At 50.8% G+C, this 25054-nt stretch overlaps 1 protein-coding gene across 1 annotated transcript; it reads right to left on the reverse strand.

The window, feature by feature from the left end:
• Positions 1-4434: 4434 nt before the first annotated feature.
• On the reverse strand, positions 4435-19670 carry TSKS (testis specific serine kinase substrate). Its single transcript, XM_052656680.1, has 11 exons — positions 19501-19670; positions 18708-18933; positions 10479-10574; positions 10189-10272; positions 9794-9877; positions 8938-9224; positions 8294-8488; positions 6694-6867; positions 5912-6047; positions 4723-4847; positions 4435-4591 (listed from the first exon to the last, which is right to left on the reverse strand). The coding sequence occupies exons 1-11, from the start codon at positions 19668-19670 to the stop codon at positions 4435-4437; spliced, it is 1734 nt and encodes a 577-aa protein (XP_052512640.1).
• Positions 19671-25054: the final 5384 nt, after the last annotated feature.

The raw sequence follows: 25054 nt of genomic DNA on the forward strand, positions 1-25054 counted from the left end.
CCTGTGACTGATTCCTGCCATCTAAGGACCCTTGTTGGACTGAGCCCATCCGGATGATCCAGGATTAGCTCCTAATCTCAACTCCAACTGACTAGCAACCTTAATTCCCTCTGCAAACTAATTCCCCTTTGCCATGTAGAATACCATATACACAGGGTCCAGGGCATCTTTGGGGGAACCATTGTTCTGGCTATCACAGGTGCACAGATGAAACCAGTTTGGCCATGAGTTGGTAAGTGGTGAAACTAGGGGAAAGGTCATTGGGGTGGGGCTGGTTCACCAGAGCGGTTAACAAGCTGCCTAGTGGTTGCAGAGAGCGGCTTCGGGCAGGCCTGACATCAGGGGGGCTCCTCAAGGGCTGTAGGGCTCTGGGGTGGGGGGAGGGCTTCTAGTTGTGCTTAAGGCTGAACATTTCAAAAAGATACTCTCGCCCAGCCAAGCCTGGGGACCAGCCAGCCTGCGGAGGTCAGTCAGGTGATCACCCATCTTGCAGATAAATGTCACCTGCTCACCTAGGCTGAGGCTCCAGGAGTCACAGAGGTGGGAGTCTGCACAGGCAGAACCCAGGGCATGCGGATCCATATGGGCCTGGTTCGTGGAGGTTCTTCTCCATGAACACGGAGGCTTCCGTAGCATCTTGATACAGCTTCTGCCCGTCTAGGAAGAGGGCACGGCAGCCATGCTGGTTTTGCAGTTTCAAGAAGTGGTGGGTGCCCTGGCACTTCTCCTAGAGCAGTTCAGGGGAAAAGGGGCTCACGCCCTCGAGTCACATTGCGGCAGTGGAGAAAGAAGCCCAGAGGCAGGTAGGTATAGGAGGCCTGCAGATACTTGTTGACCAGGTGGTGGACGGCGGCCTCTACCTCGGGTGAAATGATTTTGACGAATCTGGGAGCTCATGGCTGATCGGTAATAAGGAGTTAAGCTCAAAAAATGGTGTCGGCTGCTCTTGGTGACCGAGGATAGCTGAGTAGCTGATTCCAAAGATTGCAACTGGAAAAAAAATGTTGGAGGGTGGTGGGAAGCTGGAGGAAGGGGCATCCCTAGGTCTGTTGCACCCATACACTGTGGAAGAAAGAGGGTCTGTGAGACCACTACGTGCACTCTATAACAGCGGTCCCCAGCAGCCGTTTTTGGCAGCTTTCATAGAAGACAATTTTTCCATGGACCAGTGCGGGGGTGGGGGGATGGTTTCGGGATGATTCAAGGGCACTACATTTATTGTGCACTTTATTTCTACTAGTATTGCGACAGCTCCACTTCAGATCATCATGCATTAGATCCCAGAGGTTGGGGACCCCAGTCTATAAAACCCTTCCAAAGGAAACACAGGCTCAAGGCTTCATGACATTGGATTTGGCAATGACTTCTCAGCTTGGATGTGCTAGCCAAAGCACAGACAGCAAAAGGAAAAAAAAAAAAAAAAGGCATTACAACCAGATTAAAAAATTCTGTGCATCCAAGGACACGATCAATAGAGTGAAAAGAGCTGGCATGATGGGAGACTATAATTTGCATGTTGTGTATCTGATAAGGAGTTAATATCAGATATATGACATGACAATCCAACAACAAAAGCCAAGCAACCCCATTCAAAAAATAGGCCAAGGACTTGAATAGACATTTCTGCACTGAAGATTCACAAATAAGCCCATGAAAAGATGTTCCCGGCAGTTGCCAGGAGCTGGGAGGAGGGAGGAATGGGGAATGAGGAGGTTTTGTTTAATGGCTACAGTGTTTCTGTTTGGGAGGATGAAAAGCTCTGGACATAGACAGTGGTGATGGTTACACAACCTTGTGAGTGTAATTCATGCCACTGAATTAGACACTTAAATATGATTAAAATGGTAAACTGTATATGATGCATATTTTGCCAAAATTTTGAAAGCCAGTCATTCAATGTGCTCACAGTCGTACAATCTGGGTTGAGTTGGACTCACTGGCCTCGTTGTGGTCACTAGTCATTGGTCATCGCATCAAGCTGAAGGGTCACCTGGGAAATGGGATGGCCAGGGCTCTCTGTCTCTGTGGAGTATCTTCAGTAAGTGTTCCCAAAAGAGCAGCCTGATTTGTTCTTTTTTTAACTTTTTATTTATTTATTTTGTTATTTTTTTAATATGATTTTTAAAAGATACTTAGCTGTGCTGGGTCTTTGCAGCATGCAAATTCTTAGTTGTGGCACGTGGCATCTAGTTCCCTGACCAGGGCCCCCTGCATTGAGAGCTCAAAACAGTGTCTTAGGCACTGGACCACCAGGGAATTCCCAGTGTAACTTTATATTTTAACATACTGGCTGTAGACCCATCTTATTACTTTTCTGTAGAAACAAAAAATCTTTGCTTCTCTCATCTATTTGTTTCTTCAGGAGATCTTTAGAATAATTGGGTCAGTTCCTTTAAAAAATCATCTCACTGGGATTTTGATTGAATTTGCATTAAAAAAAAAGAATTTGCATTAAAACCACAATAGAATTTGGATAGAATTAACATCAGCACAACATTCAGACTAGTTATCCAGGAAAATAATTGGTCTCTTAAGTATTCAAGGCCTTAGGGGCATGGAACTGGATTACTCGTAACCGCTGATCATTGGTACACACTACTGTTACCTGTGCCAACTATTACGCTATTATCTCTTGGATTCAAATTCCCTCCCTAGTGTATCTGGGACTCCGGGACACCAGAGGTGAAAGTGAAGGTGAAGTCGCTCAGTCGTGTCCAACTCTTTGGGACCCCATGGACTAGTAACCTACTAGATTTCTTTGTCCATGGGATTCTCCAGGCAAGGATACTGGAGTGGATTGCCATTTCCTTCTCCAGGGGATCTTCCCGACCCAGGGATCGAGCCCGGGTCTCCCGCACCGAAGGCAGACGTTTAACCTCTGAGCCACCAGGGAAAGTCTCTGAAGCCACACTTTTTCTTGGTCAACAGGCTGTGTTCTACTCTGCCAGTAGGGGGCACCAAAGGGACTGAAGAAAGCCAAGAGATTGGGCTCTTCCGGTTTGCTCTCTGCTTATTTCCTGTCAGTTTTTCCTACTCATCGGTTATCACCCAGCATAGCTTCTTTATCCCAGCTGAGGCATTTCCTTCCTGCAGCAGCTGCTAAGTCTAGTTCGCAGTTTTTCCAAATCTTGCGCACCCTGAGAAATGCCAGTACCATTTTAGCATGCTTTCAGAGAAGGCCCCAGTCCCTGGTGGTCCTCTAAGCTCAGATAACATCTGCACCAGTTGAGAACTCTCCCCTCTTCATTGTCCTCCTCGGATTTCATCTTTGGTGAGCCTCTCACCCAAGTGTTTACTTTTCATAATTCTAACCCATATTCTTTGCTTTTCCTTCACCAGTGTTGTTAGCTGCTTCCACGGTCACGAGTTATTACCACTATGATACCACAGGGCTCTCTTCTTGCCTTTTCAGTTTCCTAGTTACCAACTCTTTATACCTAAGTAATATTTCCGTATATGAAATCATCTCTGTGAAAATAACCAGTGTGATTTCTGTCTCCTGAATATACCTTGGCTGACATCAATATTTGCAATAGGAAGTGAATTCTCAAATTTGGTTTGGGAAATGGTTTAGTTGGTTCTTAGGATTTGAACATAGCTCCTGAGCTCCTTGTCAAGAAATGGAATGCTAATATTCCACAGTCTGCAGTGGCATCATGGTACATCATATATTAGCATCCATCTGGACTGTTACGAGGTTCCAATTGAAGTCTGTGACTTGAGGGATGAGTGGCTGCTGCAATGAACCCTCAGGGCACTAACAATGGCCACAAGGAGAGTGGCATTCAGTGGCTTCTTCTCAGTGCCCTGACAGGCTTAATGAAAGAACATTATGAGTTCAGATCTTTGAAATATTGCTTCTGTGTTTTGTTTTTTGGCTGCAACGCATGTGGATCTTAGTTCCCCAAACAGGGATGGAACCTGTACCCCCTGAGCTGAGATCTTTAAACTCTCAGCTCCAATCACATTCAGAGAACTAATGAGCTTCCATGGAAACCCTAAAAGAATTTCACATTTCTTATAAACACAGGGTCAACATGGCTGAAAATCCAACACAAGCTGTAGCTGTATGGGTTCCAGAATTACATACCAAGTTGAATTAAAAACCTTGCTAAGTCTCCGATAGGAAGGTTGGGGCATTGATTGGGAAGGAGTGGGGAAGCCTGAGACTTACAATGGGAACATCTGATTGAACACAGACAAATTTGGGACTTTCGAACTTTCTTTGTTCCCACTTCTCCACACTGGCTATCAGTTCATTCTTGACTCCCATTTCAAGCAGAACTCGTCAGAAGAGTGTACCATCATTGACATCCCATCGGCTGAGGATCAAGTCAGAGTGAGCACAGATGCTGGTGCGTGGCGTGTGCAATTTTACTAACTCTCTTTTGGTGCCAAACAGGAGACTGAATTCATGCCAGCATGAGGGGCCATTTATTGCTCAGGGGTTGGGCCCCCACGTTTTGGGGGAGTTCCCCCACCACTTCCTCCCCCCATTGTCCCTGTGGACCCCTCAAGTGGCAGGTTGCTGAGCTGATCGTGAAGGGAGCACATTTTCAAGTGTAGATAGTCCAGAGCGGCCACCTTCTCCCTGTAATGAGACAGTGGGCAGTTAGTGCTGGTGAGACCAGAGGCCTTGGGGCTGAAGTGGAAGGTGGGGGTGACTCAGGCCCTCTCCCCAAGACCTCACCCTCCTCCCATGCCCTCAGCCTCCTTCCTCACTCCGGCTTCATCTTGTCCGTCAGCAGCAGGTTCTTGGCCCGCGAGGCTTCGTCTTGGGCCAGCCGAAGGGTGGAGCTCAGGGCCTCTGCCCTGACGTGTTTGGCCAAGGCCTGGCGCTCCAGCTCCTGGGGAGAGGAGCGTAGGCGCCGCTGGGCTTACTGGACTGGGCTGGGGGTGGAGGGGGGATCTGGATCGCGAAGCGCAAGGGGTAGGGTCCCCTGGGGCCCACATCCCCCCTGGGAGTATCCCATCATGCCTTGAGCCTGAGGCTGACCCCAGCATCCCACAATGCACTGGGCCTTCCTGATTCCCTTGTGCACTAGACTTATATCTGTCCCACCATCTGTCCTTTACTGACTGCACTGGCCTTCTTTGTCCCTGTAAGCACTAAATCAGCATCTGTCACTTTGTTCCTTACTGCCCATGAGCCACCATGTGCTTGACGTCTGGGCCCCCATCTCTCATCACGTGGTGACCGTCTACATCCCATAATTCACAAGACCCCACATCTCCTGTCTATCAGGACTCTCTGTCCCACTAATAGGCCTCAGTGCTCTGGTGCCCTGTGTCCCACAATGCACCAGGCCCCAGGTCCTTTATTGCCTCATTTGTCCATCTCACCCACTACAACTCTTATCCCATCACACATTAGGCCAATATCCCATAATATACTAGATCACTATGTTTCAGAATGTACACCAGCCTCAGATTCCACCTGCTATTGTGCCTGTGTGTGTGCAATGCCTCAGGAAGGGCTGTGGTTCCATTTCCCATAATGCGTTAGCTTACTGTGAGCTGTAGTCACTGGTCCCCCGTCTGACCATAATGATCCCATATAATGCACTGCCTCTCAAGTTTCATAGAAAATAAGGCTTATATTCCACGAAGCTATAGACTGGTGTCTGTCTTCTCTGTCCCACAAAGCACCAGATCCAGGTTCCATGATGCTTTGGGCCCAAGTCCATCACCCAAGCTTCCATAATGACTGACCTATGACTCAGTAAGTACCAAACTGCTCTCCCCACCCCCCCGCATTCTGACATATCAGAGCCAAGCATTCCCCCAACACCTGCTGCCCCCAGCTCACCCTTCCCATCCTGCCACACACCAGCAGTATCCTTGTGCCTGGGGCTCCCCTCCCCCTACCCTGATCACAAACTGGACCATGGTGGCCCATGGTCCTTGGTACCAGAATCTTCTTGTGTAGCCTCTGGCAGCTGGGGCAGGCAGGAGCCAGGCCTCTCTGCTTCACCTCGTCCACTAGCGGGGTCAGCGCTCGTTCCAGCAGCTGCTGCAGGGACTCCGTGGACAACTGCTGCCCCTGGCTGGGGGAGGGGTAGTCACCAGATGAAAGAGGCCTCAGACCAGGATGGCCCAGGCCTACCTGCTTTCACCCAGGCCACCTTCCCACCATGCACGGGGGCCAGACTACAGTGCATCAGGTGTACTTTGGATTCCACAGCATGGGGAACTCCCACAGTGCTGGGGGTTTCCACTCCCGACAGCAGATGGCCCTCAGCACATCAAAAACTCACATTTCTCACAATGCACTAGTTAAAATTGATCCCACATTGTATTGGAAGTGCCCCCACCATTCCTAATATAGGTTAAACATGGTATCCGGTGCCTCTCCAATACCCCAAGGTCTCACACTTCCCTACAGTGCACTGGACAACTCTGCCTCCCACCAGTACCACTGCCCAACCTTCCCATGATGCACTTGGAAATCTAGGATGCTCGAAACAAAGCAAGACTTTCTCGTGTTCCACAAAACACTGACTTCACCGTGTGGGGAAGGGAAGAAATATGACTCCCCAAATGCAGCAAGACTGGCCCATCCTATAATACATGGGGCTGCCCTGTCTTCCACAGTGCATCTTCCTCTCCATTCATGCTAAAGTCTCATCTCCTTGGATGCTGTGTCCTCAATATGACACAGAATGCACCTGGAGCCAGGCGCTGCCCCCTTACCTGGCACAGCGGGTACAGGAGCCTTGGGCTCCCCGATCCAGGTTCATAGAGAGGTCAGACACTCTCCGAGAGCTCTGAAATTGCCGTCCAAGCTCCTCCAGAATTGGTTTCACTGGGCCCAGCCCCTCCAGTTCGCTCCTCAGGGAAGCCACAGACACTGCGGACCGCTCCACCCTGAGATGTGAGAATAAGCAGTGCAGTGAGGTTGCCTCTCAAAGAGAATACAGGCGTCCTCTGATTTCTGAAAGGTCGCTTTATCCCAGTCCATTTTTAGGAAATACCTACATTAGAACCTGTTTTCACTAACCAAAAGAAATCAGAAAAGGATTTTTGCTTTTATGAAAAAAGCACAAAGCATTCGTTTTGTAGCAAGCTCTTGTTGTTCATTTGCTATGTCGTGTCCAACTCTTTGCAACCCATTGATTGCAGCAGGCCAGGTTTCCCTGTCTTTCAATATCTTCTGGAGTTTGCTCAAACTCATGTCCATTGATTCGGTGATGCCATCCAACCAACCATCTCATCCTCTGTCGCTCCCTTCTCCTCCTGCCCTCAGTCCTTCCCAGCATCAGGGTCGTTTCCAGTGTGTCGGCTCTTCGCACCAGGTAGCCAAAGTACTGGAGCTTCAGCTTCAGCATCAGTTTCCTTCCAATGAATATTCCGGGTTGATTTCCTTTAGGATTGATTGGTTTGATCTCCTTGCTGTCCAAGGGACTCTGAAGAGTCTTCTCTAGCACCACAGTTGGAAAGTATCAATTCTTCCCAGCTCAGCCTGCTTTTACAGAAGCAGGACACACAACAAGCAGTGAGTGGAGCCACCAAGCTCCTCCTCTGAGAACTACACTCAGTATCTAGGCATCAAGCACCATATCTTTGAACTGCGTTCTGTGGGCATCTGTGCTTTACCTCAATTTATTTTGTGCATCTGTTGGCAAGATGTATTCTAAGGTAGTTGATTCTTTGCTTTATGCTATTTTGGCTTACCAAAGGTTTCACAGGAACCGCTCTACTTTTGTAGAGCAGGGTGAAGGCCCAGCAAGGCTCCACCCAAGATTAGCCCAGTACCTCTGCCTTCGTACAGTTTGCAATACCTCGCCACACGCGCAGCCTCTGCTCTGACTGGTCCATCTTTTTTTTTTTCCTTTTATTTCGGGAATGCCTCTTCTTGTTCTCTAACTGGTTTGTCCTGTTCCCATTTGCCTTCCCTTGCCCTTTTAAGATGCAGTGAAAGTGAAAGTTGCTCGGTCGTGTCTGGCTCTTTGCGACCCCAGGGGCTATACAGTCCACGGACTTCTCCAGGCCAGAATACTGGAGGGGGGTTGCCATTTCCTTCTCCAGGGGATCTTCCCAACCCAGGGATCGAACCTGGGTCTCCCACATTGCAGGCGGATTCTGTCCCCGCTGAGCTACCAGGGAAGCCCGTCTTTTGTAGGGCTCCGCCCCTCAGTCCTTAGGTAGAAAGCACCTCTCCCTCCTCTCTAATTGGGGCCCCCACCTGTCAGTACTACAGTCTCCGCCCGATTGACTCCAGCTGATTGGCCCACCCCTTCACTCAAGGCTCCGCCCTCCCAGGTTCCCACAGTGCTCTCGGGTGGGCCCTTACATGGTGCACAGCTCGTCCGCCCGGCCCCGCAGCTCCTGCAGGCCCCGCGCGGTCTGCGCCTGATCGCGCTGCGCCCGCTCCCACTGGCCCAGAAAGCCGTCGAGCCTGCCACCCAGACCCCCGAGCAGCCGTAGGGCCTCTTGCACAGCTCCCTCCTCCTGATGCCACCGGGCGGTCAGCGAAGACACCTCCCTCCTGTAGGGGCAGAGGTAAGGAACCCGGCAACACTAAGTTTGGACACGCCCTGTCCGCCAGGCCAGGGGCTCCGGACCCACGCAGTCCCCGAATTCTCCCGTCCTGTCCATGTGTTGGAATCCTCTCACGTCCCCCAGAACCCAGCCCGGAAAGAATCCCCTTGTCAGATATCCTGGCCTTCTCTCGGCCTTCCTCCCAGCCCTGCATCAACTGCTCCAGACACGGCCTCCTCTAGATACCACTCGCCCCAACCCTGTCCCCCTGAGTTTGGAGCCACCTGCCACCTTCCCAAACTTCGCCCACCTCATTTTCACAGGCCTCCCCGCCACCAGTCCTATACTCTACTCACTTCTTCGAAGTCCTGCCCTTTCGGGTCATGGCCCCAGAATACTGCTTCCTAGGCTCTTCGAGGCTCCATCCCCCCGGGCCCATCTCGAGATCCCACTCACCTCAGCTCCTCCAGGCCGGCAGAGACCTTTTGCAACTCCTGCTCGCTCACGACGGGGCCCTCCCCTGCCCGGGGCCCCATTCCCCAGCCGCCTGAGGCCAGGCCTCGCGGTCGCGGGGGTTCATCGGGGCTCCCGGGCGGACCGGAGCAGCCTAGGGGCTGGGTGGCAGGGCCCAGGCCGTGCCTGGAGAGGCCAGCCTCCAGCTTCTGCTCCAGCTCCTGCAGCTCGGCCTCCTGCCTCCTTGGAGTCTCATCCTGCAGTTGCTGCTGGAGGTAGCGCAGCTTCTCCTGGGCAGGGAAGGCAGGCAGGGTTAGCTTGAGCATCCCGCCCCTTGCCTCCCACCACCGCTACCTCCACCTCCACCCCCACCCCCAGATCCGCCCAATGAACTCCTGACACTAGAAAGTAAATGGATGTGGGGACGCGATTAGGGAGGGAGGTTCCATTTGACGCCCAGCTGGAGTCCCAACTCACCTTAACCTCTAAATGCCTGCCTCTCTGTCTCCATCTAGCCCTCCACCCCAACTCTAATCCTCGATAGGCCTCAAACTCCAGTCCCTCCTGTTTAGAAAGAACAACTGAAGCTTTCCCAACATTCTGTTGGGAAATCAGTGGACGTGTGGGCAGGACAGGCATTCCCACCCACTCCAAGTCTGACGTGAATTCCTCTCCCTGGGACCTGAATATGACTGTGCGTGGAGAAGTATGACCATGAACAAGAAGGAGCAGGGTGGCGGTGGTGGTGGTGGTGGTGATGATGGTGGTTGGTAGGGCGGGAAGTCCTACCCGAAGTCCACCTTGAGTACCTCACATACTTGAGTAACTTCCTCAAACCTTTAGACCCCCTCCGCCTTACCTCCAGCAGAGCAGAATTCTGCTTCAGGACGTTGGTTTTTATTTCAGCGTCTTCCACCGACCGGGTCACCTTCCGGCAGTTCTCCTGGGTCAGGACACCAGGGCAGGGGCCCTGCCTTCCCATTCCGGTTCCGTCTCCCAACCCTTATCCTTGTTATTTTCCATGCAGGTTCCACCCCCCTCAGCCGAGACATGCCCACTTCTTCTGCAAGGACTGTCTTCACCCTTGGTTCGCTTGGCTAAAGGGCGGGTTTGTCCTCGGACCTCTCCCATGCTCCCTGTCCGCTTGCCCCCATCTCTCTCCTGTCGACCACTCCACTCCTCCCCATTTCCTCTCACCCTCTTCCTACTCCTGCTCCCTTCTTTCTGCCCCGCTCCTGCCCCTCAGCAGCTCACCTTGAGTTGACTACAGTACCCTTCTAGTTCTTCTGCCTCTTGCCGCCTTCTCTCTAAATTCTCACTCAGCACAGAGCACTCACTCTGGAGCATGGAAGGGAGGAGGGGTTAGCCAGGGCCTCCAGGGGACACACCATGGGGAGGAGAGGTGGGAACATCCCTTTCCCTTCTGAGCCTCAGTCTCCCCCAGCTGGGCTATGGGTGCATTGAGCGGGAGGATAGCTCAAAGAAGGGGAACGTGGCCCCGGAAGAAGAGGAGGTGTTGGCGGGGGACGGGGTGGCCCTCACACCTGCAACGTCTGCACGTGCTGGTTAACCCGGGTAGTCTTCTCCTTCAAACTGGTGATGGAATCTTTGGCACGCACCAATCCACTGTTGACCCCACTCTGGGGAAGAACCAGAGACAGCCAGGGGTCAGTGGGTGTAGGGAGCAAACCCCAACCCCAAGAGAAAGTCTTAAAACTGGCTTTACACCTGGATTCTGCCCTGGAATAGCTGGTGGAATTGGGGGCCAGGGCTGCGCCTCTTTGATTCTCGGTGTTCTTGCTCCATTAAGCCAGGGGGCAGACTCTTTTTCTGCTTAGTGGATGGGAAGAAAAATAAGTAGGATCCAGGAGGGAGCAGGGGGTTGGGGGTTGCTCAGACATGTGGGAGAAGGGGGATGTTCTTAACCTGAGATAAATGCCTTTGGGTCCAGAGACATAAATAAGATAAACTGTTAAAACACATGCCCTGTCTTTCTCTCCAGGCAGTGGAGAATTCTAAAGATAACCCACTTTCCAAATATAAGCACTCACTATGCACCAAGTCACGCAGTTACCCACGTTTTCCCATTTTTTCCCCACAACCGCACCTCTTGAGGTTATTTTGGCGCATTTTGCAAGGGAGGCAAATGAGGCCCAGAGAGGAGATGTCCTTTGTATTCCCAGGTACATGGTATGTGAGGTGCACTTGTCAGAATTTATACTCAGAACCATTGTTTTAAACCATGATGCCGTGCGGCTGCTGATCATAGCTACCTTATAGCATCATAAAATGCTTTGTGACCCCTTTCAAAAAAACTGGCTCAGAAAGGCTGCATGTGACAGGATCTCCTCTCTCCTGTCTTCCACATTTATAGAAGAGTTAGCCTGGCACATGACTGCCCAGCCAAAGACTACATTTCCCAGGTGCCCTTGCAGCTGGGCAAGCCCATGTGACTAAGTTCTGGCCAATGGAATATGAGTGGGAATAATGTAGGCAATTTCCAATTCATGCCTTTAATAAAAGAAAGTAGGGAGCATACTTCCCTTTCTCCCCATGATGTTGATGGCTAAAGCCAGGGCAGCCATCTTGAACTATGAGCTGGAGGACACAAGATAAAAGAATATCAAATTCTCAACCCTGTGAAGCTGCCATACTCAATTCCAACCACTTTCAAATACTTTACATGTGAGAAGGAGAACGTTTTCCACCTTGTTTATGCTACTTTGGGGACTTCCCTGGCGCTCCAGTGGCTAAGATTCTGTGCTTGAGTTCGATCCCTGGTCAGGGAAGTAAGATCCTCCATGCTGCAACTAAGAGTTTGCCTAAATACATGCTACAGCTAAAAATATCCTGAGTACAGTAACTAAAGACCCTACATGTCACAAGGAAGACCCAGTGCAGCCAAATAAATATTTAAAAAACCCAACACTGCTACTTTGTGTCTTTTTTGTTACAGCAGCCAAACTTGTGACATAATAACTGAGCCTCCAGAACCCTGGGGCCTCTGACCTGCTATACTTGAGATGTTTATGTCAGCAATAAACTATCCTGCTTCAACCAGATATTTTGGTTTTCTTTCACAGCTGCTAAAGTAATACACAAACAAAAGAGAACAAGCTTCCTCCATTGTAAAATGGGAACAACTTCACATTTCTTGCACAACTGCTCTGGATAAAGACCATGATAAATACTGTATTAAGGTGATATCAGCAAAATGGAGGAGTTGGAAACCCCCGAATTCCACCCCTCAATGAAAACAATGAAAAAAAGTGACCAAAACCGACTCAAGTCATTGGGAAGATTACAACAATCATAAATATATATGCACCTAATAGAGCTTCAAAACATATGTATCAAAAACTAACAGAATTGGGAATTCCCTGGCAGTCCAGGGGCTAGGACTCTGTGCCTTTACTGCCGAGGGCCCAGATTCAGTCCCTGGGTCGGGGAACTAAGATCCCACATGCCGCGTGGCACAGCACCCTTCCTAACCCCTCAGAAAGAAAGAATGAAAACTAGAAAGTAGATCAGCAAAGAGAAGACTTGAACAACACTATAAACCAACCAAACCTAACAGACATCTATAGAACATAACACGCAACAGCAGAACACACATTCTTCTCAAGTGGAATGAAACATTCTTCATATGGTCAAGGACAGACCCTAAAGGATATGAAAACGAAGTGTGCTTTCTGACCTCAAAGACCTCAGTAGAATGAAATTAGGAATCAAACGCAGAAAGAAATTATGAGGAACTCACAAGTATTGATAAATGGAAATTAAACAACACACACTCATAAATAATGGGTGGAAGAAGAATCACAAGAGAAATTATACTTTGGAATGAGAGGAAAATGAAAAAAGATCACAGTGGAGAAAATGAAATAGAACAGTAGAGAAAAATCAGCATGCCGGAAGTTGTTTTTTTTGAAAGATCGACAAAATTGCCAAATTCTTGGCTAGATTGACTATGAAAAAGAGGAAGAATACTCAAATCACTAAAATCAGAAAGGAAAAAGGGGACATTACTACCAGTCTTAGGGAAAGAGAAAGGATTACAAGGGAACTCTATGAACAATTGGATGCCGTCAAATTTGATAACCTAGATGAAATGGAAAAATTCCTTGCAAAACACTAACTGGAGAAGAGATAGGACATCTGAATAGCCCTATAACAAGTAAAGGGTTTGAGTTAGTGATTTTAAAACTTCCAACAAAGAAAGCCCAGATGTCTTTACTGGTGAATTCTACCAATCTTTTTTTTTTTTTAAAGAGTTGCTGCCAAATCATCTCAAACTCTTCACCAAAAAACAGAAGAGGAGGGAACTGTGAAGCCAGTGTTACCCTGATACCAAAACCAAAGACATCACCAGATAGTAAAACTACAGACCAGTATCCTTTCTGGAAATAGCCACAAACATTTCAACAAAACACTAGCAAACCAAGTCCAGCAGCGTATAAAAAGGATTGTGTGCGTGTGTGCTCAGTCGAGTCTGACTGTGACCCCACGGGCTGTAGCCCACCAGGCTCCTCTGTCCATTAGATTCTTCAGGCAGGAATACTGGAGTGGGTGGCCATGCCCTCCTCCAGGGGATCTTCCCAACCCAGGGATTGAATCCGAGTTTCCTGCATTTCAGGCAGATTTTTTACCCACTGAATCACCTAGGAAGCCCTTAAAAAAAAAAAAAAGAAAAGGATTATATACTACACCATATATGATTTACCCCAGGAATGCAAAATTGCTTCAACATGAAGATTAACCCATGTGACATACCATATTAGTAAAATACAAGGGGAGTGTGGAATTCAGTCATGTCAGTGAATACAGAAATAGCTTTGGACAAAGTCCAATACCCTTTCATGATAAAAACACTCAACAGACTAAAAGTACAAGGGAACTTCCTCATCCTGGAAAAAAGCACCTACAAAAAATATAATTAAAAACAATAAAACCCACAACAAAGCCATGGTGGTTTTAAATACACCCATAAATTTTTTGAGGCTGTTTCCAAATGTAGTGCTTTATTCCCTCACTTGAGTGTTGGCTGGACCAAGTGACTCATACCCAGTAAATAGCATAAGTCAGAGTGATGGTATGTGACTTAAAAAACTAGTTCAGGAAAGGAACTGTGGCTTCCTTCTTACTCTTGTGGCTCTGGAGGATGATAACTGCCAGGCCATAAGCAGCTCCTTCTGGAGAGGCTCATGTGGCAAGAAACTGAGGCCACCAACCAAGAGCTATATGAGTGCGCCATCTTGAAAGCACCCCCTCCATCCCCAGTCAAACCTTCAGATGACTGTGTGTGCCTAGTTGCTCAGATGGGTCCAACGCTTTGTGGCCCCATGGAATGTAGCCCTCTAGGCTTCTCTGTCCATGGGATTTTCTCCAGGCAAGAACACTGGAGTGGGGTGCCATTTCCTCCTCCAGGGGATCTTCCCAACCCAGGGATCAACCCAAGGATCATGTCTCTTGTATCCCCTGCGTTGGCAAGCAGATTCTTTACCACTAGTGCCACCTGGGGAGTCATCAGATGACTACGTGTTAGTCACTCAGTCGCGTCCGACTCTGTGACCCTATGGACTGTAGCCCACCAGGCTCCTCTGTCCATGGGATCCTTTAGGCAAGAATACTGGAGTGGGCTGCCATTTCCTTCTCATCAGATGACTATGGCCCCTGCCAAAATCTTTTTTTCTTTTTTTAATATTTTTTGGCCAAGCAGCATGTAGGATCTTAGTTCCCTGACTAGGGATGAAATCACGCCCCCTGCAGTGAAAGCATGAGGTCTTAAATGCTGACATGCCAAGGAAGTCCCACCAGCCCAAAATCTTGACTGCAACCCTAAGCCAGGAGCACCCAACTAAACCACTCCAGATTTGTTGTTTTAAGGTCATGAATCATTTGTTTCACTGCAATCGCTAACAGATACACAGAATGATATTTTTAAACTGAAGACCCAAAAAGTCTTGGACTTCTTGTAGGTAGAGGTTCTGGAAAACTAGGGGAGCAGGTCCTGGGGTCAACTCCGTTCTCCCACTTATTACTTGTAAGGCCTCAGAGATGGGACTTCACCTCTCTAAGCCTCTGTTTCTCTTCTTGTAAAACAGGGAAGGACTAATTGCTACCTTCAGGGGGCTGCTGTTGGGAAGAGTACAGGCTGACCCAGAAAGGCGGCTGGTCAACACTTGGGGAAAGAGAAAGGGCACTGGAGAAAAGCTGGGGTCACTGGAGGTGAGTTTTAGCTTCTCTGAGAGCAGATTTGGGAAATAGTGAAGGCTGAGCCTGTTAGCCTTGGCTGAAAAGTGAATGGCATGGAGGAGGTGCGTCTGTGCTACCTGTTCAGTCCCTGCCGTGGCGTCTGACTCTTGGCCACCCCATGGACTCTAGCCCACCAGGGTCCTCTGTCCATGGGATTCTCCAGGCAAGAATACTGGAGTGGGTTGCCGTGCCCTCCTCCAGGGGATCTTCCCAACCCAGGGATTGAACCCGCGGCTCCCGCATTGTAGGCAGCTTCTTTACCACTGGGCCACTGGGGAAGCCCCATCGTGTAGGTGGGCAGCAGCCAGATCAGGAGATAAACCTCTCCTTCTTGGCCACCCACACGCCATGCAGCTGGGCAGTCCAATTCCGCATTCCAAGCCTGCCTCAGTTTCCTTTCCTGTCCAATGGGAATGATGATACTTTGGCAGATGGTGGTGAGGAAGGGTCAGCAAGATGTTAGGATCCATAAGGCAAGTGCCGTGATTAGTGTCAGCATCATTAAAAGTAACGAGAATACGACAGGACATACCAGGAAGGGTGGTTAGCACAGCCACCTCAGGGAAGGCTGTAGGCAGCAGGACAAGTGGGAAGCAAGGCTGCAAAGCATCTAATCTGGCCATTTCTGCATGTAGGCACTGACATTTCCTAAAAGCAATACCACCTCCTCAGTTGCATCCTCTGGCCTCATAAAGATCTCAGCGCTGAAGCCATGAACCAGGAACTTCCCTGGCAGTCCAGCGGTGAGGACTCTGTCTCTCACTGCTGTTGGCTCAAGTTCGATCCCTGGCTAGGGAACCAAAAACCCACAAGCTCCACTGGCATGGCCGGAAAAAAAGAGGAAAACACGAACCAAAGTGTCTGCTTCACCATCTTCTTCCGACCCTCCATCCAGTCTGGGGATCGTCGTTCTCTCTCTGGGGCCTCTATCACTCAGGGGTGTCTTCCTCTTTTGTCCAGTTCTCTGTCCCACTTCTCTCTATGGTGTCCGTTCCTTCCTTCTCCAGGTCTCTGGCCCCCTCCTCTGTCTCTGGTTTTCTGTGTCCCCCTCAGCTGGTCTCTGTCCCCCTCCCTAGGTCCAAGTCCTCCTCTGTCTGGGGTCCTCGTCCCCCCGCCCCGGATCTTGGTCCTGCTTGATCTCTGGGTTTCTGCCCCTCCTCTCGGTCCATCTCCAGCTTTCTCTCCTGATGTAGCTCTGACGCTGTGTTCCAGTCCCTGTTACTGCCCGCCTCTTTGCTGTTCTTGCCCCTGGCCCCGGGTGCTGCCTGTCAGTAGTTTTTTCCATTTTACAGAGAAGCCTCATAGAGGCCAGGGCTCCCCCGCAGCCCCACAGTGAGCTCGCAGCTGCAGCAGACCTTGATCTTGGCCGCCCAGGGCTCTTTCTCAGGCATCACAGTCCTCTGGGGGATGTGACTCAGAAATAGCTCCAGTGGGAGGTGGACCTCTGCAAGAGCTGCCTGAGCGATGCTGGCAGCGAGGGGGAGGAGATGCCTCCCGGGCCATCCATCCCAGCTGGACTCTCTCTGCCCGCTCCCTTCTCTCCACCTGGTCCTCTTACCCGGGACCTTCGCCTGGCCTCCTCTCTGGCCCACCTGCCTCCAGTCTCTCCCCTCCAAACATCTCCCACCTGGGCCCAGAGGCATCTCCTAAGGAGAGAAAGCATCACACCCACTAAACCTCTGGTCCTGGCCCTGCTTCTTACAAGCTCTCTAACCATGCAGAGGGTCACACCACTTCTCTCTGCCTCAGTTATTTTTTTTCTTCTTCAAATGGGTCATTATTCCATTTCCTTTGCAGAACTCAGAGAGGCAAATGAAACCCCCTCCCCACCACAGGGATGTGGCACAGTGCCTGGCACATAGTAGGTGCTCAGTAAATGGGTACAGAGCCCAAACTCCAGCGTGGCTCCTCTCCCCCTGCCCAGGAACACTCAATGGCTCCCTGTTGCTCTCAGGAGAGTGTCCATACTTCTCAGCCTCTGTGTCCTGTGCTCCATCCCTTGCCAGCCTCACCTCTCCCACGCACCACAATTGAGCCACAAGGACCTGTTCCCCCCCGGGGCTCTTTTCAACCCCTGTCGTTTTGTTTATGCTGTTCCAGCTAGGTGGAACACCCTTCCCTGTATTCCACCTTCCTTATCTTCAAGATCCAACCTGGGAGATGCCTCTTCCAGAGAGAAAGCCTTTCTTGACCACGTCCAGTTGGGCCAAGGCCTTGCTCTTCAGGGCTCCCATGGTGACCTGTACTGCCCCCATCAATGCACGGTGCCTCCTCCAACCCCTGACTCCTAAACCTGGCCCCACTACTTAGAAGCTGTGTGAATTTGAGGGTGCTGTTTAACCTTCTAGAGCCTCAGTATCTTTGCCTGTGAAATGGGGATAACAACTAACCCGTATGCTGAGCATGTGGCTGACTCTTGAGCTAAATATTTTGCATGAATGAATTGCATTTCATTGTCATGACAATCTCATGAGGAGGGTGAAGTTCTCTACAGAACTCTGTCTTAGGTGCTACTGTATTTCCCGCTCCTAGACCAGTGCCTGACACATTTGTAGGTGTTTAAGAAATATTTCTTGCAAGAACATACACATGCATCTCCATTTTACAGATGAAGAAACTGAGGCTCTGGAACATAGAAAGTGTTCAGTATCTGCTAATGAATCTTACTATCATTATAACCAGGGTTATTGTTAGTGTGATTCTCAGTGTCTGTGTCAAGCCTAGTTCAGAGCCTGGCCCAGGAGAAACCTGGCAAGGGGTGGAAGGTGATAGGGGAGTTAAAGGACCAAGGTATAGCATTGGTTAAAGAACCTGCCTGCAATGCAGGAGACACAGGAGACTTTGGTTCGATTCCTGGATCAGGAAGATCCCCTGGAGTTGGGCAGGCAACCCACTGCAGTATTCTTGCTTGGAGAATCCCATCGACTGAGGAGCCTGGCGGGCTATCGTCCATAGGGTTGCAAAGAGCTGGACACAACTAAGCATGTACACGTAGCATTCTCTGCTCTAGTCAGAATTCTCTAAATTTTCCTAGATTTTGCTCACCTTGCAGTTTTGTCACACCTTCTGAAGTGGTCCCTTCTGAGATCTCATACTCATCCTTCAAAGCCCAGTGCCAATGCCACCTCCTCCAGGAAGCTTTCCCTGATATACCCAGTCTGGTTTGAGGGGCCCTTTTCTGGGATCTCTGGTGTTACCGCCATCATGGAATTTATCATCCCATCTGTATCTGTCACTCCCACCAGACTGGGAGCTTCCCTGGAGCAGGGACCTGGCCTGATTCCCAGCTGTGAACCCAGACTCAGGGCATTTGGAAGTGCCTGAATGAATGGAAGACCAACCCCAGGCAACAGGCATCATTTACCCCCGATGGAGCAGATTCGTGGCTGCCTGTCAGGCCCCTGTAGGGTGACCAGAACCTTCTCATTTCCAATCATGAAGACCACCCCTCCATCCTCAGTTGTCTCCCACCAGGGTGAGGACCCTGGTCTTCCTCAGCCCAGCCAGGGGTCCCTCACCAGTATTTCCGTGATGTCTGGGTCATCTGGTGCCCAGGGTTGGGTAGGGGAGGCAGGGGGCACGGGCAGCGCCAGTGAGCTGCTGTCTTCCGTGGTTGAGTCTGTGCCCGAGGAGTCGGTGGGCTCCATGGCTGCCAGGTTGAGCAGGGACACATTGGTGCAGGCCGAGGACCGTTTGAGGTTCAGGCACCAGTGCATCGGCTCATGGGACATCCGAGGCTCAACCCTGGGGCGGAGAAATGGGCAGGAGGCTCAGGGTGCGGCCCCAGCAGGGCACGGCCCCTCCCTCCTCCTTGTCTGCACATCCCCTAGTCCTTCTGACTCCATCCCCACTACCTTCTTCCTTCTACACTCTTGAGTCCCCCTTGGCCACTGGCCCCCTGCCTGCCTCTCCTCTGCCCCGTCCTCTCCTTCCCCACCCCTTCCTCCAGCACCCACGGTGGGACTGCTCTGTCGGAAGCAGCGCTGGGCGCTAGGACCCCGACTGCTGCTTCTGCCGCTGCTAAGTCGTTTCAGTCGTGTCCGACTCTGTGCGACCCCATAGACGGCAGCCCACTAGGCTCCTCTGTCCCTGGATTCTCCAGGCAAGAACACTGGAGTGGGTTGCCATTTCCTTCTCCAATGCATGAAAGTGAAAAGTGCAAGTGGAGTCGCTCAGTCGTGTCCGACTCTTCGCGACTCCATGGACTGCAGCCCACCAGGCTCCTCCATCCATGGGATTTTCCAGGCAAGAACACTGGAGTGGGGTGCCATTGCTTTCTCCTAGGACCCCGACAGGGTGCTACACACCCACCCGTGGAACGACACAGCCTTCTTTTTCTTCGCGATCCCCTTGACTGGGCTGGTCACCCCCCCAGGAGTCTCGGGGACCAGCTGGGAGCGGCTCTCGACCCCCGCAGGGGGGTCCCCGGCCTCATGGATCTCTTTGGACTGCCAGATTGTCTTCACCACCACGCTCGCCATGGCGTGTGGGGGGCCCGGCTCCCAGGGGCTCCTTCCTCCGAGACTGTCCACCTATTCTGACCACTGCCCCTCAAGGTCCCCCGTCCCCACAAGCCTGCCTCATAAAGGACCCAACCACTGGGCTCCAGTAAGGCGGGGGTGGGAGGGCGGGGCACAGGGGTGGGAAACGTGACTTACCACCTTCCCCCAGAGGGGTTCAGTGAACTCTTCCTTGTCCAGGTCTCTAGTTCTGCCCTGATCTTTCCCCCACTTCAGAACCATAGTGAAATTGATTCATTCTGAGCAGTGGATTGGCTCACTGTTTCTTGGGAGGGGTCCAAATTCCCTTTCCCTGAAACTCTTGTTTCAGCACTCACCCCCACCCCTGCCACCTGCATTCAGACTTGATTCATCCTGCCGGACTTGTCCCTTTCCCAGGGTCTGGGGGAGGATGAGGATCGGAAGGAGGGTCGCTGGAGGATCTCATATTCTATGGGAGGCTGGAAGGGAACAGACAGACAAGCAGTGGAAACAGACCGAAAAGAGCAGGTGTCCAAATGTGACACGAAGGGAATCCAAACCGGTGACGGCAAAGTGGACGTTTGTCAAAGCTCATCGATTCGTGCGCCTGGGATTTGAGCCTCTTATTGTGTGAGTTCTGCTGATTTAACCCCCCCCAAAACTAGGGACTTCCCTGGTGGTCCAGGGGTTAGGACTCTTCACACTGTCTTATCTCTGGACCAGTTTCCTAGTTTCCCCTCTTTTAAGAACACGTAGTGGATCAGGGCCCACCCAGATGCTGCCACTGCCAAGTCGCTGCAGTTGTGTCTGACTCTGTGCGACCCCATAGACGGCAGCCCACCAGGCTCCCCCATCCCTGGGATTCTCCAGGCAGGAACACTGGAGTGGGTTGCCATTTCCACCCAGATGACTGCGTCTTAACTTGATCATTGCTAGAGACCCATCACTTCCGAATAGGGGCGCATTCACAGCTATTGCAGGTTAGAACTTGAACATCTTTTGCAGGATGTAATTCAACCCAGAACAGGGTTGATGTGTATTGATGTCTACAACTTTTTTTTTTAATGGTTTCTTTATTGAATAAAGTTGACTTTTTTTTTTTGGCTGTGCTGTGTGGCTTCGGGGATCTTAGTTCCCCAACCAAGGATTGAACCCCAACCCCAGCAGTGAAAGCACCAAGTCCTAACCACTGGAATGCCAGGGAATTCCCTGTAGCATTTTTTAAAATTAATTAATTTTTGGCTCTACGGGCTTTTCTCTAGTTGCAGAGAGTGGGGGCTACTCCCCAGCTGCGGTGTGTGGGCTTCTTCTCATTGTGGTGGTTTCTCTTGTTGAGGGCCACAGGCTCTAGGGCTCTCGGCCTTCAATATTTTTTGACTCACAGGTTCTAGAATGTGGGCTCTCTAGTTGCGGCGCGTGGGCTTATTTGCTCCATGTCACGTGGGATCTTCCTGGATCAGGGATCAAACTCCTGTCCCCTACATTGGCAGGTGGATTCTCAACCACTGAACCATCAGGGAAGTCCCCCTGTATCATTTTATGAGACTCCACATATAAGTGATATCATACGGTACTTGTCTTTCTCTGTCTGACTTACTTCACTTAGTGTGGTAATCTCTGTGTCCATCTGTATCGCTGCAAATGACATTATTTTCTTCTTCTTTTTTTATAGCTGAGTAATATCCCATTGTATATATAGACCATATCTTCTTTATCCACTCCTCTGTTGATGGACATTTAGGTTGCTTCTGTGTCTTGCTTATTGTAAATAGTAGGGTATGAGCACTGGAGTGCACCTGTCTTTGCAAAGGAGAGTTTTCATCTTTTCTGTATATATGCCCAGGAATGGAATTGCTAAAACACATTTTTAAAAAATACTGGATAATGTGTGCAAGTATAACAGGGAGAGATCACTTTAAATCCCTAAAGCCGGAATTTCTTTCCAAAGAGGCGCCATTCTGTTGTGACCTGAAGGACAAGCCAGCCGTGGGGAAAGCCAGGGTGGGCAGGGGGCAGGAATGAGTCTTCACGTTGTTGTCGTTGTTTGGTCACTAAGTCATGTCCAACCCTTTGCAATGGACAGCAGCATGCCAGGCTCCTCCGTCCTTCACTGTCTCCTGGAGTGAGACAGGTCCATGGAGTCGGTGACGCTATCCAACCATCTCGTCCTCTGTCACCCCCTTCTCCTCCTGCCCTCAATCTTTCCTAGCATCAGGGTCCTTACCAGTGAGTCGACTCTTTGCATCAGATGGCCAAAGGAATGAGTCTAGAGGGTCTGAGTTGCCTAGAGGAGGCCAGTGTGGCTGATGCACTTAAGCTGGGGAAGGACACAGCTGATTGATGTTGTAAAAAGCACCCTGAGTGGCCAGGATGGAAACAGGGAAAACAGCGTGGGATGTCACAGCAAGGTTCCAGCAAAAGACGATGGTGATGGTGGTCTGCACACGGGGAGGCAGTGGCCGTGGGAGGGAGTGGCTGGTTTTGGGGTATGTTCTGGCTTTGGTTTGATGTGAAGGACACGGCGGGTTCCTTTCTGGTAAGAGTGCCTGGGTGATTGATGGTGGGCCCATCTGCCAAAATGGGAAGACAGGCGATGAGTCCTGTTTTTCTGGTGAAAACTGAGTTGATTTGTTCAGGTCAGAATCTCAGAAACTATTGCAGTTCAACCTGTGAGCTCTTCGAGGGACTCCTTGTGTTCTCTCTCTTTGTGCTCCATCCTGAAACCAACAAGGGCTTGTCTAAACCTCATCTAGACCCCCACACATGAGCTTGTTCATGATGGTCTTAAAACTTAGCAAAGGGTCCCCTGCTGAGCCCTTGCACCCCAGAATGGTCTCGCTCAAATCTGGTCTCTAATTTTCTGCCTCTGATAATGCCCTGTGGCTGCTTAGCGATTGCGACATGGTGAGTCTCCACTGAGACGTGCTATGTTTATAAACACCAGATTTCAAACACTTAGGATGATATGACAGCTATGTTGAAATCATAATGTTTGGGTTGTTGTTTGTTGTTGAGTTGCTAAGTCATGTCCAAATCTTTTGTGACCAAGGGACTATAACCCACCAGGCTCCTCTATCCATGGGATTTCCCAGGCAAGGGTAGCGGAGTGGGTTGCCACTTCCTTCTCCAGGGGATCACCCTGTCCCAGGAATTGAACCCGCATCCCCTGTATTGGCAGGCGGATTCTTTACCACTGAGCCACCTGTGCTGCTGTTAGTCACTCAGTCGTGTCCGACTCTTTGTGATCCCATGGACTGTAGCCCGCCAGGCTGCTCTGTCCATGAGATTCTCGAGGCAAGGATACCGGAGTGGGTTGCCATGCCCTCCCCCAGGAGATCTTCTCAACTCAGGGATTAAACCCACTGAGCCACCAGGGAAGCCCAATATTTGGGTGCATGGGGTTAAATGAAATATATTATTAAGATTCATCTCACCTTTTCTTTTTACTTTAATGCGGGAGGAGCATATTTGTGACTGTATTTGTGGCTCCCACTGCATTTCTTTTGGAAGGCGCTGCTCTAACTTGGCACTGGTGAGCCCATGAGCTCCTGTCCAGGGTGCCACATCCATCCCCATGAAGTCTAGGAAGACGGTGTCTTTTCCCTCTTCCTTAGGGACATAATTCTGTTCATCCGGCTCTGGATGTCTCTCTTTGCATCCCCTGAAAAGCAGACTAATTCCAACCCACTACTATCTATCTGGTATCTATCTATATTTAATGGTGTTATCCTCAGGGAGAAAAGTGCTTCTTCCCTTGTCATGGACTCCTCCAGTCCTTGGATTACTTGAGATTATCTTCCATAAAAAGGAGTTTTTCCAAATCCTATTGGTTCTAGAAGTTTGTTGTTATTGTTGTTTATGGGGCCATTCTATATAGTCTTCAGGGGCAGACAGCCTCCCCCAACACCAGAGATGTTTGTCCTCCTAGAATCCAGAATAGACTTTCCCAAGCCCCATCCCTGGAAACCCAAATGGACGAATCTATTGAACCTGGAAGATGGGCTCTTCCGCCCCGTCCCCATCTCCCCCAGGGGATGTTCCCGGACCCGTGACACTCCTAAGGCTCAATCCAAGCATACTAGATTTCCGATATTGGAAAAGCCTGACCGGGGACTTAGTTCCTCTAGGTGCTAGAATGGACTCTTCCAGTTCCCTTTGCCCCAAATTTCTCAATAGCCCGGGGCGTTGGGGTTTCTGAGGTTTTGCCTTCCCCAAATACAGTCTAACGAGGAACGTCTCTGGGGCGGCAAGCGGTGTGGGTTGGGCCAAACAAAGCGGGCTCACCGACCGCTTTCCTTATGCAACGTTCTTCATTCATTACCAGGTCCCTTTCTTGTTCAGGAAGAACTCTGAAGTCTGGTGGAAAGACTCGCAATTTGTACTTGATATCTATTTAATGGTGTTACAGTTGCAACAACAAAGCCATTGTATATGAGAAAGTAGTTAAATGTTAGAATATAGTTTAATCTTCCCGAGCTCTGTGACCTTGGGCATGTCATTCAACCTCTCTGGACGTCAGTTTTAACCTCTGCTTAATGGGAGTAGACTCGAATTACTGTTTCTTCAGCTCTGGGATACTAGGCTTCGGTACAAGTTAGGTCCCAACATCTCGGCGGCTAGAGAAGGGAAAGGAAGAAGGGAGGGGGAGGAGGTAGAGACGGCTCCCAGGAAGAAGATTTAAGGAGTCCGGGGGTGACGGAGAGAAGGGGGAAAAAAAAAAAGGGAACAGAAAGACGCTTGCGCAGTAAGCACCTCACGCTCTCCCGCCCTTCCCAACTCCTCTGCAGCAGGGAATTGCAGGAGCCGCTCCACCTATCCCAGCCCAGGCGAGTAACGACCCCCCTTTCTCCTTCCTTCTCTACGGATCGTAGCCCTCCTCCTTTGCCCCAGACACCGGCCCAATCGAGGGCGGGCGTAGGACTGGCTCGGCGAATCCGCGACGCCCGCGGGGGCGATCTACCCGCCCATTGGCCTCCGTAAACGTGAGTCCCGCCTCTGCAAGTCCACGCCCCCTCCGTCCTTCGCGTCCGTCCCTCCCTCCTGGGAGAGCCCCCGGATCCAATCGGTCCCTCACCCGGCCGAGCGGAGGGGGCGGTTCCACTGTACGTCACGAACTCCGCCCGTCGCTCGGGCAACGCCCCCACCCCCTCCACTCCCGAGCGGAAATAGCGGGGCGCTGGACCAATCGGAGCCGCACGCCTTTGTCCAGCGACCAATGAGACAGGCGGAGGGGCCGAGCCTGTGTCTGAGCGCCAGTAATTGCAGCCTATAGGCGGCCCCGAGAGCTCAGGCTGGCGGAGGCGAGGGGAGGGGCCTGGGGCGGAGCCGCGGCCTGCCCGCCCGCCCGCCCGCCAGCCCGCCCTCCCCGCCCGCCCGCCCCCCGC

Source organism: Budorcas taxicolor, chromosome 18 (genome assembly GCF_023091745.1).
Source record: "Budorcas taxicolor isolate Tak-1 chromosome 18, Takin1.1, whole genome shotgun sequence".
Taxonomy (NCBI): Eukaryota; Metazoa; Chordata; class Mammalia; order Artiodactyla; family Bovidae; genus Budorcas; species Budorcas taxicolor.

Bases quoted from the DNA above. Each gene is read 5' to 3' on its own strand.
- TSKS (XM_052656680.1), bottom strand. From the start codon at position 19,670: ATGGCGAGCGTGGTGGTGAAGACAATCTGGCAGTCCAAAGAGATCCAT. The intron at 9,878-10,188 runs GTGAGCTGCTGA...GTCCTGACCCAG, and splicing joins GGTACTGTAGTCAACTCAAG to GAGAACTGCCGGAAGGTGAC. The intron at 4,848-5,911 runs GTACCAAGGACC...TCCTCTCCCCAG, and splicing joins GGCTACACAAGAAGATTCTG to GAGCTGGAGCGCCAGGCCTT.